General features: G+C 57.5%; 1 protein-coding gene across 1 annotated transcript; it reads right to left on the bottom strand.

Annotated features, from left to right (window-relative positions):
• Positions 1-609: 609 nt before the first annotated feature.
• On the bottom strand, positions 610-11,499 carry SERPINF2 (serpin family F member 2). The gene is made up of 9 exons (XM_002826816.4): positions 10,920-11,499; positions 10,766-10,804; positions 10,583-10,645; positions 10,105-10,306; positions 8,858-9,001; positions 8,508-8,711; positions 7,127-7,269; positions 3,076-3,280; positions 610-1,748 (listed from the first exon to the last, which is right to left on the bottom strand). Exons 1-9 carry the CDS (start codon positions 10,980-10,982, stop codon positions 1,336-1,338), a joined length of 1,476 nt encoding a protein of 491 aa, XP_002826862.3. The 5' UTR covers positions 10,983-11,499; the 3' UTR covers positions 610-1,335.
• Between the last annotated feature and the right edge of the window lie 37 nt (positions 11,500-11,536).

Genomic DNA, 11,536 nt, shown 5'->3' with positions numbered 1-11,536 from the left:
AGGGCTCCAGGTGGCCACTGCCATGTGGACCCCCTGCACCCCCAGCAGGGAAGCGTGCCCACCCACATGGACACCCACGCTGCCCCAGCTCCTGGGCTCTGGCACAGAGGAAGGTGTCTGCCCTGTGCCGAGGTTTCCCCACCTGCTTCCCCCAAATCCTCAGGCACTGACTGTCTCCAGCTGGAGCTGGGTACTCCCGGCAGCCTGCCCCCGGCTGGCGGGCGCCAGCTCCTGGCAGAGGGGCTGGTGTGTAATTAGAAGCTCCACAAACTCCCTAATTGCCAGTTCTTCTCCCAAACCAGGAGGCTGGCGCTATTCTGAGCCGCCCTTGTTGCCGGCTGCCTGAGGCATAGGGAGAAGAGGCCAGGAGCAGAGGCAGGCAGGCTGGCGTGGCGGTGTCCCGGGGGAGGGCTGGCGAGGTCAGACGGGACCACGCGGTGGAGGATGCCTGGCGAGCGGCCAGACGCCAAACGTGGCACTGCGCGGGCTGCCGCCCCTGCTGGGCCCAGGGTTCCTCAGCACAGTCCACCCCGCAGCCGCCTCCCTGCCTTCCCCACCATCCTCGCTTGTCCCCACCCATGCCCAGAACGGTGACATCAAACCAGCCAGGCCCATTCATTCTTTATTCAGGTGGCATAAAAATCACTACAAAAACCTTACAAAAGAGCCTTAAGGGGCTCATGGGATCCTTCCCTGCCTCGGTTCCTGAGCTCCCGGGCAGAGGAGGGAGGCAGGAGAGAGGAAGGAAGGGAAATGCTGGCAGTGTTGGGATCTCGAGGAGCCGTGGGAAGCCTGGGGTGACAAGGCGCAGGGGGTAGGATGGAGGCTGATGGACTCTCGGCAGGTTAGGCCACGGCCAGGCTGTGCCAGACACGAGTTCCACGCGGGGCTGAGGACAAAGCTCTGCCTCCTGAGCCACCACCAGGGCCCGTCTCTCCCCGCCCTAGCCTAGGTGTCCTGGGACAAGTCCAAAGGCAGCCCTCTCCCCCTCCTTTTTCTCTGGTAAACAAACGTCGGGGTGTCCCAGCTGATGTGGGGAGCAGCTAACCTGTCTCCTGGCAGAACTAGAAGCACCTCCCTCCTGCCCAGGCCCCGGCGCAGGACACCCTCTGAGCCCATTTGGAAGAAAGATGAGGGTCAGGCTCCCGGCTCCCCGATGCCTGCCCTCCTCCAAGCCGCCCCCCGACCCTACACTCCCCAAGAGGTGTTGGGAAAGAATGGCCTCTCAGACTGCTGCCCGGCCCCTGCCCCAGTGCCACAAAGCAGGTTGGAAAGAGTCACATGAGTGGAGAGGCTGGTCCAGGCAGGGACTCTGGATGCCACAGCCACGGCCCCTCACTTGGGGCTGCCAAACTGGGGGTAATCCTCCTCCAAGGGGGGTGCAAGTTTCAAGTCAGGGCCGAAAAGCTTGTCTCCGCGGGGGAAGCCTTTCAGGCTCTGGAGGAAGTCCTTGTTGCCCGGGGAATCCTGCTGTTCCTTGAGCTCCGGCGGTGCACTGGGGTTGGGGTTCCTCACGCTGCCCACGAAGAGGGGAAGGCCTGTGGTGTCCTCAAAGATGAAGAAGAGGAAGGGGCGGTTCACGCTGAAGGAGGACAGGGACATACGGGACATGGCAATGCTGGTAGCCGCCGCCGCCTCCACGCCAACCTCACTGAGCTCCAGGGTGGACTGATGCTGCACGCCGGACACCACCAGGCTCTGCTCGGAGATCCCACGCAAGTCTGGGGCCTGGAACAACTCCTGCAGGCCTGTCCAGGGCCAGAGATGGCTGGTCAGAGCTGCCCTTGGCCCCACAGGCTCCTGGAGCTGCTTGGGAGGGTGTCTGAGATCCTGGCCAGGGAACAGCTTGAACTCACAGATCCCTGCTTCATTCCTATTTGGTTTCCAAGTCTCAGCTTAAACATCACCTCCTCCAGGAAGCCTTCCTTGATCCCCAGCTCTAAAGTCCAACCAAGGTACATTTTCAATGTTCTCCCAGGTGAGCTGGAGAGAAGCCCTCTCTGTCTTATCGCTTATGCTGTAGTAAGTATGTGATTGCTCGTCTGCCAACCCCATTAGACTCAGCTGTTTGTACATGGTGGGCTCCCGGTGCCTGATACAGTGCCTGGAATACAGCAGCTGCTTAGCAAATGGCTGAAGGATAGATGCTTTATTTATTTTAGTTATTATAATTTTTTTTTTGAGATGGAGTCTCACTCTGTCATCCAGGCTGGAGTACAGTGGCGCAGTCTCGGCTCACTGCAACCTCCCCCTCCCAGATTCAAGCGATTCTCCTGCCTCAGCCTCCCGAGTAGCTGGGATTACAGGCGCCTGCCATCACACCCGGCTAATTTTTGTATTTTTAGTGGAGACGGGTTTTGCCATGTTGGCCGGGCTGGTCTCGAACTCCTGACCTCAGGTGCTCCACCCGCTTTGGCCTCCCAAAGTGCCAGGATTACAGGCGTGAGCCACCATGCCTGGCCTTTATTTTTATTTTTGGGACAAGGTCTTAGTTCTGTTGCTGAGGCTGGAGTGCAGTGGCACAATTACGGCTCACTGCAGCCTCAGCCACCTGGGTTCAAGAGGGCCTCCCACCTCAACCTCCCCAGTAGCATGCACCACACCTGGCTAATTTTTTTATTTTTTGTAGAGACGGGGTTTCACTGTGTTGCACAGGCTGGTCTCGAACTCCCAGGCTCAAGCAATCCACCCACTTCAGCTTCCCAATGTGCTGGGATTACAGGCATGAGCCACCCTACCCAGCATTTCTTTAACAGTGAGACACCCCAACTTCTCCTCCTTCGCCTTCCAGGGGAGCCAGAGAAGCTCACGTGCCACCCCAGGCTCTCTACCCAGACTCTCCTTGAAATGCGAGGTCTTGGGCAGCAAAGCAGATCCCCATTCCCCGGGCCACCCCAACTTGCACTAGGACAGAGGGTCCGGGGCTCATATTCAACCCTCTCCCCGCTCCCGAAGCCCTGGAAAAGAGCAGGACACAGGGCAGCTCTGACTCAGCTCCGCTGCCAGCCAGACGCTTCCTCCTTACCCGCCCTGCCCAGCCTGACCTCGGGGGCTGGCCCGCACCCTCCTCCTTACCTAGCTGGCTGAGGGTGGCCACCAGGTCCATTTGGTGTTTCAGATACAGCTTAGGCAGCCGGACCTTGGTGGGCCTCTCCCACACCAAAGGTGGGTGCAGGGTGTCCCAGCTCAGGTTGGCCAGTACCTTGGACACATTCCATTCAAAGTGGGTGGGTACAAGGACCACAAAGCTCATGTTGTTCTTAAAGGGGAAATGAGCCACCTACAGAAAAGGCAAGGGAAGAGCATGAGGACAGAAAGCCCCTAAGCTAAGTGGGGGCGGGGCCAGCAGGTGCTCCTAAGGCAGATGATGGGGCTCCAGGTCATCCTGCCAGGCTTGTGACTGACCCCACTGCTCCTCCACTTCCTCACTGTGAGGTGGAGTCACACTACCTGTCCCGCTGCAGGCAGACACGTAACCGAATGAGATGCTTTTAAAGTTTCTAGCAGTGTGGCTGGGCATGGGGGCTCACGCCTGTAATCCCAGCACTTTGGGAGGCTGAGGAAGGCAGATCACCTGAGGTCAGGAGTTCAAGACCAGCCTGACCAACATGGCGAAACCTCATCTCTACTAAAAATACAAAAATGAGCTGGGCTCCTGTGGTGACGGGTGCTTGTAATCGCAGCTACTCGGGAGGCTGAGGCAGGAGAATTGCTTGAACCCGGGAGGCGGAGGTTGCAGTGAGCCAAGAGCCAAGATCAAGCCACTGCACTCCAGCCTGGGGGACAGGAGTAAAAATCCGTCTTTAAAAAAACAAACAAACAAACAAAAAAAACAACGTTCTAGCAGTGTCCGCTGTCACAGACAGTGCTCAATACCTGGTGGTTTTTCTCTCTTCACCGGCTACCAGCTGGCCGTGTGACCCGGCGTAAGGAATCGCCTGTCTTTGTCTCAGCTTCTCCAGATGTACCACAGACAGGGTCACTGGCTGTCATACCACACCTGGGTTCTGTGGGTGAGCCACTGCCGAGTGCTGCCCTCCCCACCCTCCCTCACCTCCCTCTTGTGACTTTGCCAGCTGTGTATATATATTGATTTGGCTTAAGATTTCTTTTTTTTTCTTTTCTTTTGAGATGGAGTCTTGCTCTGTCGCCCAGGCTTGAGTACAGTGGTGCAATCTCAGCTCACCGCAACCTCCGCCTCCTGGATTCACGCCGTTCTCCTGCCTCAGCCTCCTGAGTAGCTGGGATTACAGGCGCCCGCCACTACGCCTGGCTAATTTTTTGTATTTTTAGAAGAGATGGGGTTTCACCGTGTTAGCCAGGATGGTCTCGATCTCCTGACCTCGTGATCCACCTGCCTCGGCCTCCCAAAGTTCTGGGATTACAGGCATGATCCTGTAAACCATGCCCAGCCTCTTTTTTTTTTTTTTTTTTCCGAGACAAAGTTTCACTCTTATTGTCCAGGCTGGAGTGCAGTGGCATGATCTTGGCTCAGTGCAACCTCTGCAACCCAGGTTCAGGTGATTCTCCTGCCTCAGCCTCCCGAGTAGCTGGGACTACAGGCGCTCACCATTTCACCTGGCCAATTGTTGTATTTTTAGTAGAGACGCGGTTTCACCATGTTGGCCAGGCTGGTCTCAAACTCCAGACTTCAGGTGATCCACCTGTCTCGGCCTCCCACAGTGCTGGGATTACAGGTGTGAGCCACTGCGCCCAGCCATTAAGATTTGATTTGAAGGGATTCTGCAGCAAAAGCAGGGTGGACACCACAGGGCTCGAGGGCCTCCTGCAGCTGTGACTCCTTGGGTTCCAGGCAGAGTGCCTGTGTGGAGAACCCCTGCTTGTGGGAGGATAAGCCCTGGGTTCTGGCTGTTTGGGCCTGTCTGCAGAGGGCCTGAGGACAAGAAAGGCTGAGGGGGCCTAAGGAAAGGAGACAAAGGATGAAGGAAGAGTGCGCAGGACACAGCCTGGAGGGAAGGGGAAGCAGGAAAGGGGAGCCTCGGGGAGGTGGATCAGAATGAGCTGCCGGGAAGCCAGGACACGTTCCCGGGCCAGCCTCGCCCACAGCCCCCTCCCAGGAGGGCTGCCCAAGTGGCTTCTGGCTCCTCCCTGCAGAAGTGACTGTGGTCTGTGTCACACTTGCCTTGGGAAGCTAACAAATACAGCCTCTCAGCCACAGCTGTCTGGCCCGGGGATCAATACCCAGGCCAAGGGGACCACATTTAGGCTAGAAGCAAGAGAGGCTGCACCTGAGAGAGCCTGGCACGGAATTTTATCCAATCAGAGCTGGGCGCAGTGGTTCGTGCCTGTAATCCCAGCACTTTGGGAGGCCTGAGGGGGCGGATCACTTGGGGTCAGGAGTTTGAGATCAGCCTGGCCAACATGGTGAAACCTGTCTCTACTAAAAAAAAAAAAAAAATTGGCCGGGCGCGGTGGCTCACACCTGTAATCCCAGCACTTTGGGAGGCTGAGGCGGGCGGATCACGAGGTCAGGAGATTGAGACCATCCTAGCCAATATGGTGAAACCCCGTCTCTACTAAAAATACAAAAATTAGCCGGGCGTGGTGGCGGGTGCCTGTCATCCCAGCTACTCAGGAGGCTGAGGCAGGAGAATCGCTTGAACCCTGGAGGGGGAGATTGCAGTGGACAGAGATCGCGCCACCGCACTCCAGTGTGGGCGATAGAGCGAAACTCCATCTCAAAAACAAACAAACGAACAAAATTAGCCAGGCGTGGTGGTGCATGCCTGTAGTACCAGCTACTCAAGAGGTTGAGGCAGGAGAGTGGCTTGAACCCAGGAGGCAGAGGCTGCAGTGAGCCGAGATCAAGCCACTGCACTCCAGCCTGGGTGACAGAGCAAGACTCTGTCTCAAAAAAAAAAAAAAAAAGAAGAAGTTTATCCAATCAGAATGTTCCACGCAAGATGCTGAGAAATCCAATCCAATCAGATCCTCCTTTCTAAAGAGCACTGTGTGAGCGCCCCGTGGAATCTCCCAGGCTGGGGGCTGCAGAGACCCTGAGTGGCTACATGGCCGTGGGGTGGTCCCTGTGCTGCCTCAAAGTCCATGGGCCCTTGTAATAAACCCTTATCAACAATGGTCACCTGAGTCTCAATTCAGGGCCCCCTCCTCACAGAATTCTCCCTTACCACTCTAAAATGCCTAAATAAGGCCAGGCCTGGTGGCTCATGCCTGTAATCCCAGCACTTAGGGAGGCCGAGGTAGGCAGATCACCCGAGGTCAGGAGTTCAAGGCCAGCTTTTGTTTTTTCTGAGTCGGAGTCTCAATCTGTCTCCCAGGCTGGAGTGCAGTGGTGCGATCTCAGCCCACTGCAGCCTCCATCTCCCGGGTTCAAGTGATTCTCCTGCCTCAGCCTCCAGAGTATCGGATTACAGGCGCCCACCACCATGGCTGGCTAATTTTTGTATTTTTAATAGAGACGGGGCTTTGCTATGTTGGTCAGGCTGGTCTCGAACTCCTGACCTCAAAATCACAGCTCACTGCAACCTTTGCCTCCTGGGTTCAAGTGATTCTCCTGCCTCAGCCTCCGGAGTAGCTGGGATTATAGGCACCTGCCTCCACGCCTGGCTAATTTTGTATTTTTAGTAGAAACAGGGTTTCAAATCTTGGCCAGGCTGGTCTTGAACTCCTGACCTTATGATCCACCTGCCTGGGCCTCCCAAAGTGCTGGGATTACAGGCGTGAGCCACCGCGCCCGGCCTACATCATCTTCTTTTTCAGCTTTCCCTCCACAGCACTTCCCACCGTCTGGAATTCCTGTGTTGATGTCCATTCACTGTTGCACTGTGTATCCTCCTTCCTAAGAGCAGAGACCTGGCCTCCCTCGTGCTCCACAAAAACCCTAGTGTTTAGAACAGTATCTGGAACACAGCAAATGCCCAATATATTTTCACTGAATTACTGAACCTCAAAGAGCCTGGAGCCTCAGTCCTCCTGCCGGATAGGATGGGGGACCATGGGACCTTTTGCAGATGCCTGCCTAGGGGACATGGAGGCAAGGAAGGCGACACAGCCTCCACCCATCCCTGTGCCTGCTCCACAGCCTGTCTGCTCCCTTCCCCACCTCCCAGCCTCAGGCCCAGCCTGCTGGACAACCAAGGGTGACCTGGATCTCAGGCTGCTCCAGCAAGAACCAGCGCAGCGGGTACGTGCGGGCTTGCATCATTTCCACGGGCACCGTGAACTGCTCGTCCAGGTGGAAGGAGTCTCTCTGGGTGAGGCTCGGGTCAAACTTGTTCCTCCAGAAACCTGAAACCCAGGAGAGGGCAGGGGTCACGTCGATGGGGACCAGCTTGGGGCAGAGGGCAGGGGTCATGTCGACGGGGACCAGCTTGGGGCAGAGGGCAGGGGTCACATTGATGGGGACCAGCTTGGGGCAGAAGACAGGGGTCACATCAACGGGGACCAGCTTGGGGCAGAGGGCAGGGGTCATGTCGACGGGGACCAGCTTGGGACAGAGGGCAGGGGTCACATCGACGGGGACCAGCTTGGGCTCTGCACCCCCAGCCCGTTGCCCATCCCACCCAGAATCCATTCAAGGATGAGAGAGCAGTGGAGGCCAAGACCCCAGGGAATACTAGCTGACATCCAATTGATCTAAGGTCTCTTTCCCATAGCATTTTTGAAATCTGGGCTTGTGTTTTCCCCAACCCCTGCAATTCTCCTAGGAAACTCCTCCTGGATCTTTTTTTTTGAGATGGAGTCTCGCTCTGTCGCCCAGGCTGGAGTGCAGTGGTGCGATCTCCGCTCACTGCTAGCTCCACCGCCTCCAGCGTTCACGCCATTCTCCTGCCTCAGCCTCCCGAGTAGCTGGGACTACAGGCGCCCGCCACCACGCCTGGCTAATTTTTTTGTATTTTTAGCAGAGACGGGGGTTTCACCGTGTTAGCCAGGATGGTCTCGATCTCCTGACCTCGTGATCTGCCCGCCTCGGCCCTCCCAAAGTGCTGTGATTACAGGCGTGAGCCACCGCACCCAGCCCCTCCTGGATATTTTCAGACCATTTGTTCCCAGGGTATTCTCTCTAGAACAACTCATCTGGCTCCTGGGCACCCATCCCCACCACACCCAGATAGCCTCCTGCCTCATGGCCCAGACTGAGGAAGAAAGGAGACCTTCAGAACAAAGCCTGCATGGCCGGGCACGGTGGCTCATGCTTGTAATCCCAGCACTTTGGGAGGCCGAGGTGGGCAGATCACCTGAGGTCAGGAGTTCAAGGCCAGCCTGGCCAACATGGTGAAACCCTGTCTCTACTAAAATACAAAAATTAGCCGGGCGTGGTGGCGGATGCCTGTAGTCCCAGCTACTCGGGAGGCTGAGCCAGGAGAATCGCTTCAACCTGGGAGGCAGAGGTTGCAGGGAGACAAGATCATGCCACTGCGCTCCACCCTGGGCGACAGAGCGAGACTTGTCTCAAAAAAACAAAAAAGCCTGCGCATCCCAGCTCAGCCTACAGGGTGGGGGATCTGAGAGGAGGAGGAGCGCACCCTGGAAGTGGATGGCGTTGAGGAGAAGCAACACGGCGTCTTCCGGCAGCTCAGAGAGGAATTCCTGAATCTTCCCCTCCGTGGCTTCCTTCACCCATTGGTTGATGTTTGCCAGGTCATCTTCCTGCTTTCCCGTCAGTCTCACGGGCTTTGCCCCAAATAGCCGTTGGGATTGTTCCAGGAAATCTTCTTTGATGGGAAATCCTGCACGGAGGGAGCACAAGCTGTTCCCAGGGCTCAAGGCTCCACAGCCAGACACGCTCCTACTGGCTACCAGAGGCCCAGCCCCTCACTCTCACCCTCCTCCACCCAGGGCAGGACTGAGGGAGCTCCCTGCCATCAGCGCCTACCTTTCTGCAGGTACATCCTGGCAGCCAGTCGGAACGCACCAGGGCCCAGGTTCTGGCAGAGGCGGCTCAGCAGATGGGGGAGGCAGGGCCCTGAGCCTGCGTGCAGCACCTGTTGCAGCCTCTGTAGCGTGTGGTTCTGAGCACCTGGAGGGCACCGCACAGGCTGAGGCCTGGCGGCGGGTCCTTTCTCACCCCCCACTGCCCACTCCAGTCCCTCCTGGATACCCGTGACGAGCACGTCCACGGCACCACACACCGTCCTTCCACAGCCACGGATCTGCTCTGCGTGACTCTCACCCCTGTGGCTGACAGGCTGGGTGACCTCACCCCCCGCAGGTTACCTTCCCTCTCTGGGCTTCCGTTTCCCAGAGTGAGACCCTCCAGCACAGTGGGAAAGAGTGTAGCTAGCAAACTCTTGCATAAGAATCACCAGGAGGGACCGGGCGCGGTGGCTCACGCCTGTAATCCCAGCACTTTGGGAGGCTGAGGCAGGTTGATCACCTTAGATCAAGAGTTCGAGACCATCCTGGCCAACATGGTGAAACCCCGTCTCTACTAAAAATATAAAAATTAGCTGGGCATGGTGGCTGGTGCCTGTGATCCCAGCTATTTGGGAGACTGAGGCAGGAAAATTGCTTGAACCCGGGAGACAGAGGTTGCAGTGAGCCGAGATCACACCACTGCACTCTAGCCTGGGCGACAGAGCAAGACTCTGTCTCAAAAAAAAAAAAATCACCAGGAGGACTTGTAAATAAGCAGATTCCCCGGCCCAGTCCCTGAGATCTGATTCACACAGACGGACGGGTGGGGGCCCAGGAATCTGAATTTGTTGTTGTTTGAGACGGAATCTTGCTCTGTTGCCCAGGCTGGAGTGCAGTGGCGCCATCTCGGCTCACTGTAACCTCCAACTCCCAGGTTCAAACAATTCTCTGCCTCAGCCTCCTGAGTAGCTGGAATTACAGGTGTGCACCACCACGCCCGGCTAATTTTTTTGTATTTTTAGTAGAGATGGGGTTTCACCACGTTGGCCAGGCTGGTCTTGAACTCCTGACCTCGTGATCCACCCGCCTCAGCCTCCCAAAGTGCTGGGATTACAGGCGTGAGCCACCGCCCCGGCCTAGGAATCTGCATTTTTACCAAACAGCCACGTGACCCTGGTGGAGGAACCGCCCGCGGAGAACCACTGGAGTACTGAGTTCCCACTGGCCTCCCAGCTCTCTCGGTCTGGACAAGTGGTGCCAAGGTACCTAGTGCCAGGTGAGACAGTGCCAGGGCCACACTCAGGGGTGACAGGATGAGGTTGGGGCAGGTGGATGTTTGGGCTACCAGGGAGAACAGGTCGGCAGTGAAGGCCATCATGGCCTGGGCCAGCCTGCGGGTCTGCTCTGGGGTGGGGTCTCTGCTGCAGACTCCGGGGGAACTCTTCAGGGCAGTCGGGCCACCAGGCTCCTGCAGGGACAGATCAGGGGTCAGGGAGGTCAAGGGGTCAGCTCCAGGTTCTGTGTTGAAGGCCTTGTCCCAGCCCCAGGGAAGAGGGAGCGTCAGACAGAGGGCACTGGCGTTCTGGGGCCTGGCGCCCATCTTTGGTCCTCCCCGCCCTCTCTCCCTTCTGGCCTCTGGACTCCAGAGCCTCAGCCTCGGCACGCGCCCCGCCCCCCCACCCCTGCCGATGGGCCCCCCTCCCTCTGGCCCCGCCCACTCTTCCCCAGCCCCACCTGGTTGTACCTGGTTGCCCAACTTGAGGAGGGTAAGTGGGGGCACCTGCTCCTGGGTCGGCCCGCTAGTTAGCTGCAGAAAGGAGCAAGCGGATGGAGAGCGACCCTTCCCACAGGCCCCCCCACCCTGCCCAAGCCACTGGTGAGATCCCCAGGACCATCCCCCCGTCACAGGCTCCTCACTCCCCAGTACCTGCCGGCCCAAGGGCTCCATGGCACTCACAGGGGAGAACTGTGGAGAAAGGGGTGAGGATAGGAGGGCCCCTCGGAGCCAAGCCCTCCCTCCACGCCAACACCCCTCTTCTTCCCCTCCACCCTACCCCACCTTGACTTCAGCCCAGCCTCACCACGGAGCAGGGGCCTTGCAGGCAGGACCAGCTGAGCACCAGGAGCCCCCAGAGCAGCGCCATGTTCCTGTGGCAGGGACAGAAAGCTCTGTTCCCATCTCACGTCCCCACGCCCGCCAGGGAGTCCTACCCACACGATCACAGATACCGCCAAGTCCGGGTCATGATTGCCAAGGGGAAGAAGCAGGTTCCAGAATCAGAGCAGACCCCAAACACACAAGCAGCGGCTCCCACTCCTGCGTCTGGGACATCCGCCCTGGCTTCTCCCCCTTTTTAGTTTCTGGTGTTTCATATTTCATGCATTTCACGCACTGAGGGTGTTTTGGTGAATAGGAGAGAAATACCAAAACAAAAATATTCTCCTTCTTCAAGGCCCTGTGCTGTGAATCAGATCTGCGTCTGAATCCAGGCTGCCTCTTGCCAAAGGACCTTGGCACTTCCCGTAACTCCACCAGGCTTGGCCTTACCTTGTAAAACGGTGGCACAAGTCCCTCACTCCTCTCACATGCATGGTGAGGACCAAAATAAGACCGTCTTTTTGGGATTTCTTGTTTGTTTGTTTTTTGAGATGGAGTTTCACTCTCGGTGCCCAGGCTGGAGTGCAGTGGCACGATCTC

The sequence above is a fragment of the Pongo abelii genome, chromosome 19, assembly GCF_028885655.2.
Source record: "Pongo abelii isolate AG06213 chromosome 19, NHGRI_mPonAbe1-v2.0_pri, whole genome shotgun sequence".
Classification (NCBI taxonomy): Eukaryota; Metazoa; Chordata; class Mammalia; order Primates; family Hominidae; genus Pongo; species Pongo abelii.
This window is presented reverse-complemented; position numbering and strand designations above follow the sequence as displayed.